The following is a 22,469-nucleotide window of genomic DNA, read 5'->3' as shown; positions in this document are numbered from 1 at the left end:
GCAGGATGGCTGAAGGTGGCGAAGACGGCCGGCTTCTTCGAGCGCTGTCCAAGCTTGCTAGATGCCCCTCGAACGGCGACGCGGCTTCTGCAGTTCAGAGATGCGAAGAGCTTCGCTGAATAGATGAAAATCAGGGTTCCAGCCTACTGAACTTACGCTTATATGCACTCTAGCCACGCCCATTCTGGCGGGCTTTGATACAGTGACGGCGCTGGCGCTCTCATTGGACGCGAGTTCACTCAAGTTCGTCTATAGGCTGCAGCAGTTGCCGCAGAGCAACCAATGAGCTCGCTAGCTAGCCCGCTCAAGGTATGCAGCTGCTGCACTGCGTTGACAATGGATACAAAATTGAGGATAATTTTTTGGCTTCAATATCTCAGAAAAGATTCATCTTACCCGTAGCGTAAGCTAGCTTACGCAATACGAGAGAACCTCTCGTAAGAGAACCATTAGTGTACCAGGTGTACAAATGTTTATGCTGGTTCATCAGAAGCCAGAATAGAAAAAGTAGATCCAAGTGGCACAGATCAGTATTTTCATGCCAAGCACCTGCTCTACAGCGAATTAGCAGAGTTTCTGTGAAACCATGAACAGTGGCAGTACGATTTTTTGCAGGATTTTGGTATTGATTTCGTTACGCACGAAAAAGCAATGACGAGAAGACTGTCTATCTCGGATTAAATGTTTTCTGCAAATACACCCTCAGTAGCTTGTGGTTAATATGTTCTTGTTTTATCCAGCAGATCTAGGACCATTTGTACCTGGATCCATGGGGTCATTCCTAATCTTATCTTTTGTGCAGGGTCCATCAGGGTAATGTAAGATCAGTGTAAAGGTTAGGCTGCTGTGTACTCGAAATCAGCACGATGCTATACCACCATATTCAATGGTTTATGTTGTAAGGAAAGTGGATAGGACCTGAATGCACATAGTAAATTGGCATTTATTTATATAGCAGATGCTTTAATCCATTGCAATTTACAAATGAGGAATACAGCAAAACGTTATTCATCCTAAGGAGGCAATAATATGAAAAGTGCTGCATTACAAAGTTTCAAATTGCTCAAAGAAGTACAACTAGAGCGGAAGGTGAGAGACAGACAGAAGAAGACAGTTAGTGTATTAGTAGATATTATGATGATATATTAAAAAGAGTAGTGAAAACAGAAAGTTGATTTCAAAACCTATAGCAGTTTTGGTTTTATTAGATTCCTTACCAAGCTGGTCTTGCTGCTGAAAGTGAGGGGAAATAGGGACATGGGGGAGGGGCTTAATATTAATGCAGGTCTATCAGATGCTCAGCAGGACAGGAAATAAGGGCCTTCTTGGTTTATTGCTGTATGTCATAAAAGGTTATTTCTGTTAACACATTAAAGCATTAATTACGAAAGAAAGAAAGAAAGAGGAATGGACATAATAAATCTAATAAATTAATTTAGTAATAGGAGATTAATATGTATTATTATCATCATTATTAGGAATACGAGAATCATTATTAACAAGATTTATTATTATTAAGTATAATATTTATTACTACTAATAATAATCTGATCTTATTAAAATATATCATGTAAATATGATGAAGTAAAAGACTCAAAAGTAGCGCGAGGCTTCTCACTCCTGACACGCAGTGACCTTCTTACTGCTCACGAGACATCAAACACGCCGCAGCGTTTTAAAGCGCGAGACGGCATAAGCGCTGTCACTTTTGATGCTGAACGAGACAGGCTTACGAGTTCCCGTCGTCTCGTTCATTTGTCCCCCTTTTCGTTTCCCCTTTTCACCTCGTCGACAACCCATCATCCTTTAATTTCTTCTTCTTTTTTTTTTTTACATCGTACCGTCACTTACACAGCCTCTTATCGACATGTACCGTTATTTCGGGGAGCTACTGATGCGCGGAGCGGGCAACGCTCTGGCCTCGGGAAGTGTCGAATCCGCTCTGCCGGCTTCCTCGTCTTTACTGAGGGTGCGTCACTACAGCGATGCCGCAAACACGGAAGACGACCCGAACTTCTTCAGGATGGTGGAGGGCTTCTTCGACCGAGGCGCTGCTATCGTCGAAAACAAGCTGGTGGAGGATATAAAGACCCGGGAGACACCGGAGCAGAAGAGAAACCGTGTGCGGGGAATCCTCCGGATCATCAAACCCTGCAACCACGTCCTGAGCGTGTCCTTCCCCATCAAGAGAGACAACGGAGAATGGGAGGTTATCGAGGGTTACAGGGCGCAACACAGTCAACACAGAACTCCCTGCAAAGGGGGTAAGATATATTTATTGTATTCATTGTGCAATTGTAGTGCATAACAGTTTGTATGTGTTTTGCGCAACAAGATGTTTCAAAGTAGTTTGTTGATGGAGCTGTATTATTAGACGGGCATTCGTACTGACAGTGGTTGAAGGGTTTAAACTTGTGATTTGACTAGATTTGACTAGCACCCCGCTCTCAATGTCAAGTCAAACAGGCATACCTTGCACCTGTTCCCGTGTGTATTTTACATGAGGAGAGCCGCCACTAGGCACAAGGGTAAATGTATTCCTTGTGTGTTTTGGTTAGCTAGTTTTGTGTTTGTTTATCTGTGTTTCACTGTTTTTAGTTTTTACCAGAATATGCAGTCTGCTTGACACATGTTTATAAGTCAAGGATGCCAACAGGCCAGTTTCAACTGTGTATGCTAACTTGCAACTGATTTTGCCTTCATGCCAAACAAGGGCAACATGTTGTATCAAGTCACCCCTTTATGTTTATACTACAGACATGCTCCCCTTTTGCTTCAACATAAATTAAAGGAACATTCATGTCTTTTCCATTGTGTAGTTAAGTAAACATTTGCCTGTGTGTGTTAGCTTCGATGGGGGAGGTTGATGTACAAACTAATAACGTGATTTGTAAATGTTGTCAGGAAATATCCATACCTATTTAATAGTGGAGTGGTGGTGGCGTAGTGGGCTAAAGCACTAAACTGTTAAGCAGAAGGTTGTCGGTTCGATCCCCACAGCCACCACCATTGTGTCCTTGAGCAAGGCACTTAACTCCAGGTTGATCCGGGGGGATTGTCCCCGTAATAAGGGCTCTGTAAGTCGCTTTGGATAAAAGCGTCTGCCAAATATAAATATAAAAATTTACTTCAGCTCTAGTCTGCAGTGCTATGAGAAATATACAATGAAAAGGAGTTTACGCCCATATTGAGACACATCTTCTCTGGTTGTAAATCACACGAGACCCACAGTATCCTATTCATTCTTAACCGCTGCAGTGGAACTAGGGGTGGGAGCAGGTTTTTTTTTAAATGGCAGATGTTAAGGAATGGTGGTCATCATGAGATTGAGTCCATGCAGAGTGGGTGGGGAAGATGTCACTGCAATGCATTGTTGGTGATTTGTGGGATGGCATGGTGACGTTTCTGTGTAAAAGCCAAGGACGTATTCTCTTCCTAGTCCGCCCCTGCCAGTCTGTATTTGTTGTCTTATTATGTTAATGCTTTCAAAGTTCATGTCTGTGGCTGGTCAGTGTAACAAGCAGTTTTTTCTGGTTCCACTTGAAGGGGTAGTTCACCCAATACATTTAATTATTTAACTTTTACTCGCCCTCATGCCATCCCAGATGTATATGCCTTTCTTTCTGCAGAACACAAACACATTTTTTTAGAAGGATATCTCATCTCTATAAGTATATATAATGTATAATGTATAAGTATATATAAAGGCTCTAGGAAGTGTAAGCAAGCTTGAAATCATGATGGTGCATGCAGACTGCAATGGCAAGATTGATTTTCTGTTTTTTGAAAACTTAAATGACACTTTATGAACTTCATCAATGTGATCCTGACAATACCATTGCTAATAAGCGTCTCGGTGCAAGAATCTTTTTACGAATTTAACAAATTGTTTTCTCATCACAAACCAGTGCCCACCAAATCTACTAAACTGCTGTAATTCTTTCTGTGCTTGTTCATAAAGTATGTTTATTTACTTAAAGGTGCTTTTTTTTTTTATTATTTTATTTCAAAATACAAAATTATTTTGGGAATACCACTCATAAATGTTCCTACTACCTGACAGTGGTTAAGCCAAGGGTGGGCCATTAGACCCAGGACTTCCAAGAGTATTAGAGATCATTTTTTTACTTCAAATATATTTTTATAACGTAGTTGAACAATATGTTTAAATTCTGTTTACTGAAAATGTGAAAGAACTGTATGAATGCGCTGCCTTTCTGTTGCTAAGGAAGATTTGGAGATAAAATATTTGGGAATAAAAATGTATGGGCCAAATTTTTATTGAGGCCCACCTAAAAGTAATTTCCTGGCTACACCCTTGCAACCTGACAGATATCACTGAAGTAAGCATCCTGTGGAAGGTTGAATAAAAAAAAAATAATAATAAAAATCCTCTTTTTTTTTTTTTTTTTTTTTTTTTAAATGAATAGTTTTGCTTAAATTTTGCTGACATGTCATTCAGTTTTGCTGACGGGCTTCTGGAATGACAGAAATGAACAAATCAGCAACATTTTACTTGTAGCACAAGTAAAAGTAATAATTCATTTGACAAAGACCATTGTTCTCGGTGGCTTTAAGACTATCACATAAAAAAGTGCTGTGACTTACATCAATGCGTAATGGAGAAGATTAGGTACAAATTACAAAGTGCAAGAGCAATTCAGTCACCTAATGCTTTAGGCTTCACCAGAGGAAGGAGGCGTATGAAGGCTTGGCTGAAGTTGTACTCGGTAAATGGGTAATTTTTGCATTTCATCATCCGTTAGCGGAAGTCATGCACGGGAATATCAGAATCATTGAATTAACAAAGTTATTTGCCTTGTAGCCTCTTTGTGCAAGAGTAATGGTAAGAAAGGAATACATAAATCAGACTCATGCAGAATTGTGTTCCTAAATGCACATCCTGGTTATGATAAAGCACATTTGAATCTCAGACAGGATTGCTAGGTGGAGTTGAAGGAGATACTGTCCAGGTTTCCTGTGTTTTTTCCATTCATTGGATACTGTCTGTGCTGAGTCATACCTCCCTTCAAGAGCCCCCACCACCAACCACCTCTCTGTGACAATGGACAATTTCCACTAGTGGGAAAAACACTTGCAACAAATTGATGAGGTTGCTTTAATGTTAAATTAGGGTTTGTCTGTTTCTTTTTAAACATTAAAAAGATATCACCTCTTATTCTCTGGCATAGTCTATCTCTGATGGCCTGTATGTTGCTTTCTCATTAATATTATGAATATTAAATATTAATCAACTTAAGAGCGCATCATTTCACTGCTTTAGACCAGACAGCGTCATGTGTGTTTACAGAAACATTACAACCTAAATGCTGTACAATTCCACAAAATAGCTTGCTTTTTAGTTTATATTTTGCATAAATATTCATTGTTACATAATAGGACATGCAGTTTGACATTAAATCATTGTATGCTCAAAACAAACAAATCCACACTAACAAGACCTAGCCCATATGTTGAGAATGCTTTATCAGACAAAATCTATGTGCCCTTTGAGGTCACATCTCTGCTGAATTTAGGAAACCTACAGTATGCACCAGTATTTCTAGAAGGGAGTGCTGGCACCTGTCCTAATGGAGTGTGACCAGAGCACACAAGTTGAGCTGGAAGTTTAGCAGCATAACACGAAGACATGACCTGTGTCACGTGACCTACTGGGGAAAAAAAAAAGAACAAATTGTCAAATGTGTTATATCTCAGTTTATTAATAAACAGCATTGATTTATATTTAACTACACATTTACATTTACATTTATGCATTTGGCAGACGCTTTTATCCAAAGCGACACATTACAAACTACACATTATTAATACCTTGTTGTGGAATATTTTCTTGCATATTTAGCAGTTTTAAGAGTTGTTTTTGTCTGCAAAAAGCATTAGAGTAGTTCATTAACTCATTAACTGAGAATAACTCCATCTAGCTTCAGAGTGTCTCTGTTTAAACCCCATTTTGTTTGTCATTAATATTCCTGATCCACTTAAGTCAGTAGACAGGGTTTTTTCTGGCTCAAAAATGGTCTTCAGTGGTTGCTGACATATACGGTCATCCACATACTCTAAGTTGGTTTATTACATAATTGCAATTATTATATAGAATAATTATTTTATTCTATTTAATTTTTACATTTGATGTACAGTAAGTTATTTTTCATAATCTAAAATTCTTTGGAACAGATTTTTTTACTTTGAGGTGGTATGTCAAATCAAACAAAATTTAATGAAATTAACACCTTATTTCTATAGGACTAGTGCTAATATTCTTAGTGTACCAATGAGTAGACTAAACTAAACAGGCTCTTAATAATTTAAGTAATCTTAATATCTAAAGGTAAACAAGGCCAGTTTATTTCCTAATATCAAACATAACATATTTGTCAGCCTTGAAGGTCCAGACTTTAAAGCCCTTTTATGTTCGTGCTCTTCTGTGGTTAGGTTAATGTAGCTAGTCTTTCTAAAATATGAAATATACCTAGTTGTATTAGTTTTGAAAAAAATTAAATGGTAGACTAGACTAAATGCCGTTTAGAAACTTTAACTACCACAGTTGTAATAAATTCATTCAAATAGATTGTTTAATATAAATCTATAAAATTGTCAGAATACCACCATCACTATTACAACTATAAATTCTGTATTATTTTTGGTGAAGGTGGTGTGTGAAAATTAGAAATGTTGTGGTCTGTGGCACGATATCGAGGAAAGCCCGGTTGATGTGCACGTGCTTCAGAGATACAGTAGGTTAGAGAAGAGCGGATCATGCATGAGTGGTTCTGTGATGGCTTGTGCCATACTCGTGTGAAAACCAGGCTTCGATCACAAACGTGCATCAGATGAGAAGCAAAATGAAAATTTAATTGCAGGAAGTATCCCGAGTAAAGATCTGCCCATCCTTTTATAATCAAATGACCTTTTTTATGGCTGTAGTTTAGTTCAGTTTCAAGGGTCTTTTGCTTTTCTTTTGCAGGTATCCGATACAGCATGGATGTGTCTGTGGATGAGGTTAAAGCTTTGGCCTCTTTGATGACATACAAATGTGCTGTTGTGGGTAAGTTTCATGTTGTTTTGCCAAACATGAAAGTGGAGTCATCTTTCAAGTTCTAATCTTGATATATTGCTGAGTTGTGCCTTTAGTTTTTCTGATCTCTCCCTTTGACTCAAATACATTAATAATACATAAATTAATCAAGTCATTGAGTTTTTTTTTTTTTGTTTTTTTGCTGTTGTTTAGAAAATCTCTCAAATATTACAAGTAATTTATCCTCTTCTAGATGTGCCGTTTGGTGGAGCTAAAGCTGGAGTGAAAATCAACCCCAGGACTTACTCTGTAAGTACACAACACGCACGTACAGGAAACACTCTGAGCACACAGACCATCTCTCTCAATCTCCATGATCCTGAAATAGCTCCTTTATTATCTCTCTGGGCTGTCTTTTCTTTTTCATGGGCTCAATGAAGGGGAAACTCAAAGCGTGTCATGAGTCTTCATTTCTCATGTTCATGGGCCATTCTCTGAATGCATCTACCCATTACTATTTTAGTTTAGTTTCAGGCATGTGAAGTTCATATTATATTGACATTCTATAAAATATATATCAGATTTTGTTTTTGTTCAATGTCTGTCCATATGATTTCATGTGCAATTATAATTGAGCTACAGCATGTCTTTGCATGGTTGAGCTTACAGTATTCATGTGTCTGTCCAAGTATACATGACGCAATGCATAATCAAATATTTGAAAGAATACATGTCATGTGACATCTCTGCCTTTCAGAGCATGCACACAACGCAGAGGCCAGTTATTGTCCAATTAACTTGTATACATTAAGTAATGTAGGTCTGTTAGTCTGAGTTTGCACAAAACAGGCTGATTCGATTTCAGTCAGACTAAAGCATTCACATATTTTTGTTTTAGTCTGACAAAAATCTAACTTTTAAGTGCATGGTTTCTGTGTTCAGTCTTGGGTTTTCTCCCTTTGAACCTCATATTGCTTCAGGGAGGAGTGAATGTATTTCCATATCTCCTGTTACTTCCACTTCCATAGATGTCTATACACTTGTTATTGCTGTGTTCTGATAATGGGTTTTGCATACTTTAAAATGTTTAATATTTAACATTTGTTTTTCATCATCTGCATTTAGGTTCCACAATAAATCTGACAATACATTTGAAAGATTTTCATATTGTTATCCTGTTTAGCCAATTTGAGATAAAGTGCTATTTTTTAAAGTCAGGCACATAACATGGTCTTTTCCTTTTATATGATTTTATGGTTGCCAGACATGATAAAAGGTCATAAAACACCCATTCTTTATCTATTTTAAGATTACTTGTTTATTCAGAGTTACAACAGACTGCACTTTCTGATTTTCCACCCAGTATCAGATGTTTGGCACTGAATAGGCGCTCCTGTTTACTTTTCCTTATTCTTTTTTTCCTTGTTTAGGATAATGAGTTGGAGAAAATCACAAGAAGATTCACCATTGAGTTGGCCAAAAAGGGATTCATTGGTAAGTTATAGGGATGCACCGATACTGGTATCGGAATCAAATCCACTCATGTACTTGCACTCATAAAAAATGCTCCGATACCAAAAACTGATACCATATGACATACGAATGTCATTACGTAAACATTCATTGCACAGATTAAAATCATGTCATGTCCTAGTGAGATTTATTGAGATAAATAGATTGTTTGCATATGCAGTGTTTTAAATATGAGCGCTTGTGAATATGTGGAACCGGTGGTGCATAGATGCACAAACTGCTCATACCTTTAGTGGTAAAAACTATTTAAACTATTATTTACACTTACATTTATGCATTTGGCAGACGCTTTTATCCAAAGCGACTTACAGTGCACTTATTACAGGGACAATCCCCCTGGAGCAACCTGGAGTTAAGTGCCTTGCTCAAGGGCCAAACAGTGGCATTTTGGTGGTACTGGGGCTTGAACCCCTGACCTTCTGGTCAGTAACCCTGAGCCTCAACCACTGCCCCCCTATTATAGCACGAATAATATACAGACTACATATTTATTTATATATTAGATTCACATAGAAACCGGCTTTTCTGGATTGGGAATCTGCTAAAATTACATCAGAACTCCTTGGTCTAACAATACAGAAACACAAAATAAAAGCTCCACCGAAATAAAAGCTAAATTTAAATGAAAGAAGTATGACAGAAATAGATCGCTACTGTATAGTTATGTAATATTCACTGTTATACTACTACTACTACTACTACTACTACTACTACTAATAATAATAAATCAATAGTAACTGTATTATATTTAAGCAATATCTCACATCTGTGATGCTCTATTATGCAGTAGTTTATTTGACAATAATAACTTCAATGTTGTATTAAGGATTGCGCTGTGAGGTTCTGTATAAAATCATAAAATTTCATATTGAAAATTAATTTTTATACTTTCATTTGATTAAAGTTTTAATTCATTTATTTAAACACAATGTTGATGATAAAATTGAAATCAACTGCTAATAATGAGTTCAAAAAAAACAACTGGTATCGGACTTCGTATTGGCGAGTACTACAATTTTATTTTATTGATACTCGTTCTCAAGAAAATGGTAACGGAACATTCCTAGTAAGTTATATTGATTCCTTTTTTGCTCTTAGAATGCAAAGCAAATGTTTGCACATTGTTTGCATAGCTCCAGGGTTCCTGCAGCTCAACTGGTAGAACATTGCACTAGCAATGCCAAGATCATGGGTTCCATTCCCTGGGAACACACAAAGTGATAAAATTGTATACCTGGCTTGAATGCACTGTAAGTTGCTTTGGATACAAGCATCTGCTAAATGCATAATCGTTAATATAAATGTTGCTCAAATGAAACCACATGGATATATCCAGGCAACAAAATAATAAAAAATTTAAATATCTGTGATTAAATTAATAAATCCCTTAATCATAGTTTCTTTTATGGTCTTAGCAGATTGGTTTTCACTAAAGTGAAGTACAAGAAAGATCTTCAATATGATATAACTGCATTGCAACAAATGAGGAGATATTAGTACATCCTCATAGACTACTTAACTGTACTTCACTTGCCTTTTCTGTCAACCCGGAAGAGTTTCTGTACTTCAGTGGTGTCAGGAATAAGCCCTGCTGCCTGCTCCCCTGCCCTCTCCAGAGCTGTTTTTAGAAATGTAGTGGGGGTGCAAGGCTGCCCACATTGCTGTTTATCTGAATGCCTGCGTGTTTACCCCAGCCAAAGCGCACTTGAGTAGGGGGATGGGTGCACTGCTCTCACAGTGTCAAAGTGGGCACTAAACTCCAATAAAACAATACAAGCTTGCTCCGATCATTTATATTAAAAGTTGAGCCCCATTGCATTTTATCTTGAATTATTGTAACGAATGTACAAAAATGTTTTGATCAAGGTAAACTTAGCATGCTTCATGAGAACAGATGTGAAACTAGAGTCTCCCTTGTGCTTGCTCACATGACCTCCGTCTGCATTAAAAATAATAATAATTATAATTTTGTTTGATATTTTATCCCCTTTTCTCCTCAATGTGAATACCCAATTCCCACTGCTTACTAGGTCATTGTGGTGGCGCAGTTACTAACATTAATCCGCTTCTGAGACCGTCAATTCGTGCATCGTATCACGTGGCTCGCTGTACATGACACTGCGGAGACTCGCAGCATGTGGAGGCTCATGCTATTCTCTGCGACCACGCACAACTTACCACGTGCCCCGTTAAGAGCGAGAACCACTAATCGTGACCACAAGGATATTACCCTATGTGACTCGACCCTCCCTAGCAACTGGGCCAATTTGGTTGTTTAGGAGACCTGGTTGGAGTCACTCAGCACACCATCTGAATTCTTAACTGAAGTCACTCTCTTAAGATGGCAAGTTGTAATAAACATCTCTTTCTCCTCACCCCTTCTTCTTGTAATGCTTTTCCCTTCTGTCTAATTCTTGCCATTCAGGACCTGGCATTGATGTACCCGCCCCTGACATGAGCACCGGTGAGAGAGAGATGTCCTGGATTGCTGACACCTATGCTAACACTATTGCCCATACTGTAAGCAACTTTCCATCACTCATGACTCCTTATTAAATTATTAACTGTGCCATATACCCATTAAACTCCCTCTGGCATGTCTTCAAAAGTTCAATTGTATATGAATGTCCTGCCTCTTTCAACAAAAGTGAAAGGTTACAAAGCACATACAGTGGGGGTTCAAAATTCTAAGACCATATTTAATCCTGGGAAAAAAAATATGTTTTGGTATTTTTAAGAATAATGATGTAGAATGAGTTAGATATTTAATATTCTGCCCTATTTTTAGGTCACTAATGAAATATAAGCATATTTGTGATAATGACCATGTTAACTCAGGTCAGATTTTCTTTGCTTACTTTAAAGCATAAAAGATGCCCTTTGGACTATTCGCAAATCATATTGGGATAACATGGATCATCAGGTTTTGCACAAACTTGTGGAGTCCATGCCAGCTAGAGTGCATGCTGCCATTTAAAGCAAAACTGGTTAAAAATGAATGTCAATAATTCAGTTGAACTTTTCAATTAAATTATTATGCGGATAATATAATTTTTGTTGGAAAAAAACCTGTATTAAATAAGAACTATTAAAAAAAGAAGCGGATGAAGTGAACTCAACTTTTGAACCTCACTGTACCCTTAAGAGTATTTGAGCAATAAATGCAATAAACAACAGTCCACAGAGATTAGAGTAATCAATAAGCTTGTATGTAAGGAGTAGGGCTCTTTCATCTTCTTGTAGCTTTATCAGCAAACTTTGTTTGTCCATCTCTTATAATGTAAAGCCTATCTATACAACACACTATAGTTACCTTTGTGCCCCAATAAAGAAAATTTAGACCCTAAGTTCCATTAAAATTGCAACAAGACTACTTTCTGATTTATATACACACACACACTGGCAGCCAAAAGTTTGGAATAATGTACAATTAATGTACCATTTCGGAAGGAAATTGGTACTTTAATTAAAGGGGTCATGACATGGTTTTTTTTATTGTATTATTATGTTCCCTTAGGTGCAATTATAGTATTAATATATTTTTTTTTAAGAAAAACTTTTAAAATCTAGTGATTTATGACCTTTTCCCACCCTGTTTTTCATCCTCTGATTCAAACAGTCTGTTTTGGGGGCGGTTTCCATTTAAGACTTCAGTGTTAATGCCCACTGTTATGATTGGCTAACGTCAGTGCCTATGTATCAATTATTGACGCCCCCAGCCAGAACAGTATGCAAGTAAACTAAGTAAAAACACTGTGATTATTCATAATGACTGAAATTGCGCTTTAAAAAGTAGTTTAAAGTTTAAAATAGATTACTTAACAGTTTGCGTCGTCGTTGTTCCCAGAATAGTCGGCACGGACTTATCTTTGAGCAACAGTTTTCTGGCAAAGCCAGCATCATATTGAGATTTGTTCTCAAAACAGTCATCCTTAAAATGTACAGAACAAACGCTTAAGTTAACACTGCCCTGACTGGAACGTCCGCAAAAAATAAACTGCATCCATTTTTCCCTGACGTCTGGATCTTTCGGCAGCTTATGCAGAGGTTTTGTTTGACCACAGCCAGGAACGGCACATCTGTGTGGCATCGTAATTTTCCTGTGCACAAGTAGTCTCTGTCAGAGCTCGCTGTCCATCGACTGAACACTTGTGAGGCGACGGCGATACTGAAATGAGCGTGAGTTGTCTTGCGCTTAAAGCGTAGTTATCTTGTGCTGGAGGCGGTCATATGCAAACGCTGTTACGTCACTTCTAACTGACACGTCACTTCTAACCATGAATCCAGAACGAGCTGTATTTTGAGCTTGATTAAATAAATGATTCGTTTAGAATGGGGAGGACGTCTTAAATTATTAAACTTGCAGGACGTTTTAATGATACAAAGACCTCTTATATACCAAAAGATCAAGGCAAATTTGGTTTCTCATGTCATGACCCCTTTAATCAAAGTGACATTCAACTCCTCACAAAATATAGTCTGGACATTACTGATGTAAAAATCAGCACCATCACTATTTGAAAAGTTATTTGTTTTATCAAATCTAGACAGGCCCCATTTCCAGCAACCATCACTCCAAAAATGTGGAAGGCACAGATGTACAACTAAACAAGAGGATAAGTACATCAGAGTCTCTAGTTTGAGAAATAGACACCTCACATTTCCTCAGCTGACAGTTTCATGTACAACAGTAAAGAGAAGATTCAGGGGTGCAGGACTTATGGGATGAATTGCAATGAAAAAGCTACTTTTGAAACAGAAAAACAAAAATAAAAGTTTATAGTGGGCAATGAAACACCGACATTGGACAACAGATAATTGGAAAAGAGTGTTATGGATGTTAACCCCATTGAGCTTTTGTGGGATCAGATAGACTGTAAGGTGCGTGAGAAGTGCCCAAGACAGCCACATCTATGGCAAATGCTACAGGAAGTGTGGGGTGAAATGTCACCTGAGTATCTGGACAAACTGACAGCTGGAATGCCAAGGATCTGCAAAGCTGTCATTGCTGTACATGGAGAATTCTTTGAAGTATTTTAAGAAGTTTTTAAATTTGTATAATTTGAATAATTTTTCATGTTATTAATGTGCTGACTATACATTGTGATCAGTTGAATGCCACTTCGGTGTATAAAAGTACCAATTTCATTTCATAAAAGCAAAATCTGTACATTATTCCAAACTTTTGGCCGTGTGTGCGCGTGTGCATTATGAGCATTGCTTCTTTTGATTTTGGATGAGATGCTCAAGTACCAAAGAAAGAGTGAGGTCAGTGGAGTATGCCTGAGGCAGGAGGCTTTAAACTGCCCTGTCATTTCAAATACTGTTAAAAATCTTTCATAAGTCTTTCAATTCAATCCTGCTGTCACACTGTGTGGCGTGGTGCATGTGGTCAGGGTCAGTGCTCTCTAGAGGGCTGTTATTATAGAAAAGTCATTCCCTTTATGCAGTTCTGGCACTGTCACCATAACAACAGCATTACAAGTAGCATTACTGTCTTGCTCTTTCTTATACTTTCAAATTGGTGTGTAATAATATTGGAGTGTGGAGTAATAGTATTAAAAGACATTCAGCTGAACTAATTTTGAAAGGACATGGTAAGGAACTTTGGAGCAAACACATGTGTTTTGCCAAGTCAGGCAGTAGAAAGGCAGGAGTCCAGAAAAATCCAGTCACATCCAAACATCACCATGGCAACAACCTGACCGCAGAAAACAACGTATTATGTAACGCTGTCATTTCTGTAGTTTTAAAGGGATGGTTCACCCAAAAATGAAAATTCTGTCATAATTTACACGCTTGTTTTCAAAACCATACATTTTATTTCTTCATGGAACACAAATGGAAATGTTAGGGAGTGACAGTCTCTGTCATTGTTTACTTTCATCATTTTACCATGCAAAGAATTCTGCCTTAACTCTTTATTTTGTGTTCCATGGTATAAAGATAGTCGTACGGGTTTAGAACAAAACAAGGGAGAGTAAATTACACCACCATTTGCATTTTTGGGTCGACTATCGCTTTATTGTTAGATAACAGGCTGCAAGCACGCAGAGAACATTTTTAGAGATCCAATTAGAAACAACATAGACACACAGTTACACTTGGGATATATAGCCTCCCATGCATATGGAACCATATCTTCCCATGCACTGATAGTGTGACTTCTAGGAATTGTCACCTCACTCACCTTTGCTCTGTCCTGTTGGTTCTTGTTGACAAATGGTCAACCTGAGCATTTCACAGCTCATTGCAGACTGATTGCTCCATAGTGTTACTATCGACACGAAGTATTTTGTTTTAATTGTTTGTTGGGAATTGCATAAGTGTACTCTGGGGCATTTGCGACATGGACTGTGGAGAGTATTCCTGCAAGAGAATATGATATGTTCCATACTGCAGGGAGACTTTCAGTCACTCTTCTACAACGGAACAGTAAATGATTGATGATATAAGTGAACTGGAGCAAGTTTGAGTTTATTTAGGACATCAATCCCCATTCACTGTTACTGCAGTCACGGCAGATTTGCATGAGCATAGAGGCAGTCGAAGGACATGTTGTGCAAGCTTTGGCTAGTCAGACATACAAATACATTTTTGATTAAAATCTTAGTTATAAGATGCTGTGATCTCTCTTCTCAGCCCTGCAGATGTTTGATTATTATTTAAAGAGGTCATTTTGCAGAACAGCAGTTATTACTTATATGTTGTTATCCTCGATAAATTCACAGTATGCTCACCTCTTCAGTTACTACTACACCTCTTGGTAGGTGGTTGCAACATCATCCGATTTTAAGGTCCCCCCACCTCCGCAATCTCAATTTAAGTGAAACTAGGTTCTGTGATTAGTCATTTCTTTTAGTTTTTTTTGTTTAGTTTTTACATTTTTATTTACCCTTTTTGCCTTAAAATTATTATTATTATTTACACCTCAGGATCATTTCAAATTAACTATTAAAGTACAAATATTCCCATGTAGTCTCTTAATCAATATGTTTTTTAAACTTGCATGCATAGTAATTCAATAAAAAAAAATTCTGTTTTTAAATGTTTTAGATGGAAAATAGCATGTCAAACTTTTTGGTGTGTTGTGTGTGGCTCTCTAGGATATCAATGCCCATGCCTGTGTGACTGGTAAACCCATTAGCCAGGGTGGTATCCATGGGAGAATCTCAGCCACTGGACGTGGTCTTTTCCACGGCATTGAGAACTTCATCAATGAAGCCTCCTACATGAGCAAGCTGGGCCTGACCCCTGGATTTGCTGACAAAACCTTTATTATTCAGGTACGTAAACCGAGGACAATTGACAATAACATGTTACATACAGTATATTGACTATAAAATGCATATGATATTATGCATTAGGAACACCTAAACTGAAAATATTTGGCCATTTAATGCATAAATCTGAAGTAAATTGAAAATAACTATACATTAATTATTTTTGTTCCTCTTTTTTTTTTTTTTTACAATATTTGGTTGATTGCCTGTAGTCTTTCTATAGAAGATGGTGGTTGTTGGCAGTTCCCTTTACAATTAACATCACTGTTCAGTGCTGTGGACTTCTTATGTGCTGTTTTGCTGGCCCAAAATGGGAAGTGTTAATCAATTGTCAGCATCTAGTACAATTCTCGGTTCCCTTGAAATCATGTGCTGCATTGCTCCTTCAGAATGTACTGCAAACTCATGTACCCACACTGCAACCATACTGTACTGATATCCTCTCTAGGATTAAGACTGTGAGCCACATAAACCAAATGTTCTTTGATTTCAGTCAAAATCACAATGTTTTCAGTGCAGGCAAGGCTCTGGGGGAGGGGATTCTCATCAGCTGTTTCTCTGGGATTACTGCCTCGTGAAAATTACATCTCTTTTTTTATATTTAATATGTAGGGAGGGGATAAGATGTCATTGTATTATGGATTTCAAATTGAGCAGAGTAAGGATGGCTTAGACATTAGTTTATGACAACCTGATTATTACCTAATTCTGCTACACTCAGTTGGCATGAGTGCTTCCCTTTTTGCCCATTGCAATGTGACCTGCCATATACATTTCCTCTTTTGAGATTTGCATAGTCTTACAAGAAATAGTCTTTGATAAGATGTAAAAATATTATGAAATAAATCTGAAAACTGGAGAAAAAAGAAAAGAGAAGCCATTGGAGTTTTGTGTTATGTAATTAAAACCACACGGGGGCGCCACTTCCCCAACAAAAAGACGTCTTTATGACATGGGATCTGGTGAATGTTCTCAGGATCATGTGTTAACCTTAATCACAATTTTATTTTGTTTCTTATTCTTTCTTATCCTATCATACAGGGTTTCGGTAATGTGGGTCTGCATTCCATGCGTTACCTTCACCGTTACGGTGCCAAATGTGTGGGAATTGCTGAGATTGATGGTAGCATCTGGAACCCCAATGGCATGAACCCCAAAGAGCTGGAGGACTACAAACTGGTTTGTAAAGGATATATATTTACAATCAGCATTCTTCAAACATTAGTGGAGGATGCCCCTCTATAAATACCCGAACTGAACAGCCTTATGAATATGCTTCTGCTTTTCTTTTAGCAACATGGCACCATTGTGGGCTTCCCCAACTCTCAGCCCTACGAGGGAAACATTCTGGAAGCACAGTGCGATATCCTCATCCCTGCTGCTGGAGAGAAACAGCTGAACAGAAAGAATGCTCACAATATCAAAGCTAAGGTCTGACATCAACATCTTCATTCAGATGGTCTGATTTATAGCACACTACTTGTTAGCTGTCCGCTAACACTTAACATGGTAATTGTTACATGATGGGTCTGAGTAAATTGTTAGCTTGGGGCTCTTCTTGGCAAATAATTAGCATAGAGCTGTCTGCAGTATGCTGGCATTAAACTGTAAATGAGATCTCCATGCAGTGATGCCATTTAAAAGAGGTCCATCCATCACAAATTAGTTAGACCCCCTGAAGCTTTGTGGTGCTCTGCTCCAAAATATGGGAGTTGGATAGAAATTTGTGTAAACATGTACATTTTTATTGATTCAGATTATTGCCGAGGGAGCTAACGGTCCCACTACACCAGATGCTGACAAGATTTTCTTGGAAAAGAACGTCATGGTCATTCCAGTAAGAGTGTTTTTAAATGTTATATTTTTTCAAACATACACTACATATAGCAAAACACTAATGCCATACTTGAGGAATATAGAAATTCTGGGACTTTAGATAAGAAAATACTTTTTTCACCTATTCTAATTGCAGAATTGCATTGAGAGTAATGCACAAGCTAAATTCTTTCAACATTCAACATTTGCTGTTTGCTTTCCACTGACCGTGCACACTCTACACTTCAACATGTAGGACATGTATCTGAATGCTGGAGGTGTGACAGTCTCCTACTTTGAGTGGCTGAAGAACCTGAACCATGTCAGCTATGGCCGCCTGGCCTTCAAATACGAGCGGGACTCCAACTACCATCTGCTCAGTATGTTTTTGGCCTTCATCAATCATATTTTTCTTTCTAACAGCCCTGCTAGACATTCTCCTATCATTCAAATAGTAGCAGCATGGAATCAAACATCCACTGCATTCAACATCAAGGTTTTACTGAGTGTTTGTGCCAATACATTGGTGACATTGTCTAGAATCTGTTGTCTGCCACTATGCAACATTATATCATCAGAATGTTTTCTGGTACACCCTTTATGTTCTTGCGTTTCTTTCTTTTCTTGCATACCTCCCTCCCTTTTGGCATTTATTCTTAGTATGCAGACAAGCCTGAGAGCAGTGATCAGCAGGGTGTGACACTTTCCTGCAGTGCAGTTTGTTCCACCCTTCAAATTGTGTGCTATATAGGTCACACGCCCCTAATTTTCACCCTGTAAAGGATTCAAGAATGGCAAAGGAAGAAGCTGAGACCGGCTTGACACAACATGTAAACATTTAATGTACATATACTTTTCAGTGCTACACAGTAAGGCTTTTCATCTGTAACATTAAACACACGTTCAACATAATGTCACACACAAACGCATCACTCATGCATCTCTCTCTCTCCCCATCTGCTGCTGTCTCCTCTCCTCAAATACTCCCACTGCCCCTCACTGGAATGCGAGACTGGTGTGGCACATAGGTGGAACCTTGCTCTGCCCAGATGCCGCTTGGCCCCGCACTGCTCACCACACACCCTTATTTTTCTTTTTTATCCCGACACCAGCAGCCTGCCAATCCATCATGAAAAGAGCCAGTTAATGTAATTTGCAGTAATTAGATGGAATGGAAACCAGAGTATTGATGCTATATATCATGAAAGAGATGTGCCATTGTTACAGATGTAACAAAGTTACCCATCACATAGCTGTAGTGGAATTTCCAGGGATACAAACGTCTCCCTTTTCTGCAAAATTGCCATTTTTAATCCAAAATATGTTTGAAATTTTTCTTGGACCTAGCTCTGCTTATGCTCTTGTTTACATGTGTGAGTCTGCAAGATGTCCTTTTGTAAGATAATTTTTCAAATAAAAAAAAATCAATAGGAACATCCTATTCTGGATAGGGTTGCACCAGCTGTGCATAACATCTTACATAAGTTGGGATGTAAAGTTCACACTAAGGGCTTGGTGTAACCACTAGTTCGTTTGTAAGTAAGTCAGTGCTTGGTTGCACCACCTGTTCTTAAGGCAAGACTTAACTAGTAGGCTGTAAACTCAAAACATTTACCTGTTTTGATCCAGCCTTCAAATTTGACACGGAAGTGTTAAAAAGCTTCAGTTTGATCTTATTACAGTTTATGTTCAAACCTTGTTTACTCATGTAACTGTCAGCTGTAATAAATGATATCCCCATTAAAATATGATACGTAATAAAAGTATATTTGATAAATAGTATATTTGCCCTGTGTAAATAAAAATATACAGGAACTGTATCTAAAATATATAAGGGTTGATAATAATACAACAGGCTGGAAAAATAGACATTTATTCATTTTAATATCCTCTATATATTTGAATGTGTTGAAACTTGACACCGGGTGACACACCCTGAAAACTACACTGTTAGAACGGTTTCATGCTAAAGAGCTGCTTAAAAGTATGTTTTTTTTTTTTTTTTTCTCTCTCTCTCTCTCGTTAATGTAAACGAGCGTAAATGTCAACATCATACTGTATGTCGAAATGATTGGTGCCTGTCATGCAAAACATAAGCTCATCGATGTCATAAAAAAATCAGTCTGCTTTTTTATTCCTTCCGTTACTCCTGGTCGGAGGCGTCCATAAATATTTAGTTTATACGTATTGTTAAGTTCAATGGTTTAACGCTAAACTATTTAGTAGTGCGCAAATTGTGACTTAGTGCCCATTTACACTACAACTAGGCTGAGTTGTAACTTATGTATAGCTGGTGCAAGTGGCCCCAGAATACTCTCTAAGTGGACTCCAGAACTCTCCTCTCATGAGTTTGCATACCTTCAATTTATGTTTAAGTGCAGCACAAAAATTTGATAAAAATAGATTTAAAGGAATATTCCAGGTTTAATACAATTTAGCTCAATCGGCATAATATTGATTACCACAAATAATAATTTTTTGTATTATAGTGCCCCCCTCCACAACAGAATTGATTGGGGTCCAACTTTTAAACGTTAAAATACTCAAGACATAAACAATATTCATGTTATCATGTCATCTTACCAAGTTATTAGCCAATTGTGTAACTTCGATGCATGACGCTGTAATGCAACAAACCCTAAATTACTTTAAAAATTACAATTTAAACAACTTTACAGCTCAAGTAAAGTTTACAGAAGAATTAATTTTAGTGCTTTTATAAAATTATTAGATTCACATTTCTGCCTTTTAAACCCTCCAAAAATTGGCCCCATTTACTGCTATTTTAAGTGTCTCACTGTAACCTAGATTTTTGCTTTTTTGAAAGAAAAGGAGGGACAAGTTTAAATAATTTGTATACATTTTTGTGGTAATCAACTTTATGCCACAAATGCTTTGAACTAAGCTTAACTTGTATTGAACCTGGAAAATGTATTTAATGTTAAATACATTGCCTATCTTCAGAATGTAAGTAAATTATATGAATTGTAATTGATAATTCATTCTTGTACCCTCCTGACAAGCTTGTGCTCCAAAACAGCACATATATATCATTAAACATATGTCACACAAATCTGTTTAAAAAGGTTGATCTGTCATTTAAATTTCTGTTCATATTTTTTCAAGTGTCTGTGCAAGAGAGTCTTGAGAGGAAGTTTGGAAAGCAGGGTGGCCCCATCCCTATCGTCCCCACAGCTGATTTCCAGGCCCGAGTAGCTGTAAGTATCTATTCTGACTTTAACTTCTCAGCCTATGTGCTTGACAGTTCTCCAAGATCTGCAATTTTTTTTAGGTATTATGTTAAACATATAGGTTTACATATTGATCTGATGTGTCTGTTTCTGAAATATAGGGAGCCTCTGAGAAGGATATTGTGCACTCTGGTCTTGCCTACACCATGGAGAGGTCGGCCAGGGTAAGTTCTCTTTTGCTGAGATGTCTTTTAAAAGATTTTAATGCCATTAAACAAACTGAAACAGATGCCTATAGAGCACTCATTTGCACCGCATGTAAAATAACTCTAGGTAGAGCAGGGAACCACCCTCTTCTCCACCTCAGCTGGTTAATGAAAGCATGTGTTGTTGTGAAATCGAGAATTTATTTTTAACTGTTGTACATAATGCTCAGCCCTAGCTTCAGGCATTAAGTCTTTAGCATTCACTGGAGCTTGCTATCTTGTTTTGTTTTGGTTTGGTTTATCTGTGCTCTAGGCTTTTGTTCACAAGCTTTTGTATAGATTGTAGTCAAACCTATATTCATATTTTTTCCATTGCAGCAAATTATGCGCACAGCGAACAAGTACAACCTGGGATTGGACCTGAGGACAGCAGCCTATGTCAACGCCATTGAGAAGGTCTTCAAGGTGTACAATGAGGCTGGACTAACCTTCACATAAGTGACCTGAAATTCCCTCTGCAAAAAGAAGACAAAAACATCCATTCTCTCTTGATTCTCCCTCCACAATCTTTTTAACAGATCAGAGTTTACATCAGGCAAACCCCACAAAATCCCTCCTTTAATATAATGTCATCACTCTGTCATAGTCCAAAAGCACCATCCTCTTGATTTTTCAAGAACTCTAAAGCTGTTTATTATATACTGAGACTGCAGGTTTTACCACTTTGCTGTACACTTTTTAGCCTAAAGTCTCAAAACAGAATAAATCCGGTTTCTCAAGGATCTCTTGTTAAAATTTTTATTTTGTCCCTGATTTTTGTATTGATCTGTGGTTAAATAATGTGGTCCTTTGCAAAAATGCAGCTGTAGCACTCAATTTTAAATGTATGTTGTGTTGTCCTGACCTTGCTTCCTCTCACAACATTCAACTTGTGTTTTTGTCATTTAGCGGTAAGTTTTATTTTTTCTTAATGTTTGTGGTTGTAAACCATTTAAATTGTTATCAAAACCATAATGAAAGACAGCCCAAACATGCCTTACACCTGTGAGCAATTTTATACTCTGAAAAATTACATTTTGTCATTGTAATTCATGCAGTACATCACACAAAGAGAAACCCAGCCATTGTTTTTGTCTCCTCAGTGTTTTCTCCTAGATATATAATTAATTTCTTGCTCAAATTGTGCAGCACATTTTGATAAAGATTTTGTTTGTATCAATGTGAGTCTCTGTCCCCATAGCTTGTAAAGATCTGTTCTGCTAGGTGTAAATGTGTGGCGAATGTTAAACCTAGAGGACCCGGCGCACTTAGCTATGCTTAAACGCGAGCATGCATATCTGAAACTTAAGTCTTGGAAATGTATAATGCCTTTTTTGTTGAGAATAAAAGAAACTATCATAAGTCA

General features: G+C 37.6%; 1 protein-coding gene across 1 annotated transcript; it reads left to right on the top strand.

Annotated features, from left to right (window-relative positions):
* Nucleotides 1-1,673: 1,673 nt before the first annotated feature.
* On the top strand, nt 1,674-22,455 carry LOC127633365 (glutamate dehydrogenase, mitochondrial-like). The gene is made up of 13 exons (XM_052112399.1): nt 1,674-2,264; nt 6,986-7,066; nt 7,290-7,345; nt 8,467-8,530; nt 10,995-11,089; nt 15,676-15,855; nt 16,894-17,031; nt 17,146-17,283; nt 17,609-17,689; nt 17,924-18,047; nt 20,794-20,885; nt 21,020-21,082; nt 21,443-22,455. The coding sequence occupies exons 1-13, from the start codon at nt 1,868-1,870 to the stop codon at nt 21,560-21,562; spliced, it is 1,629 nt and encodes a 542-aa protein (XP_051968359.1). The 5' UTR covers nt 1,674-1,867; the 3' UTR covers nt 21,563-22,455.
* Nucleotides 22,456-22,469: the final 14 nt, after the last annotated feature.

Source organism: Xyrauchen texanus, chromosome 40 (genome assembly GCF_025860055.1).
Source record: "Xyrauchen texanus isolate HMW12.3.18 chromosome 40, RBS_HiC_50CHRs, whole genome shotgun sequence".
Lineage (NCBI taxonomy): Eukaryota > Metazoa > Chordata > Actinopteri > Cypriniformes > Catostomidae > Xyrauchen > Xyrauchen texanus.
The sequence above is the reverse complement of the archived record's forward strand: the minus strand, read 5'-3'. Positions and strand labels throughout refer to the sequence as shown.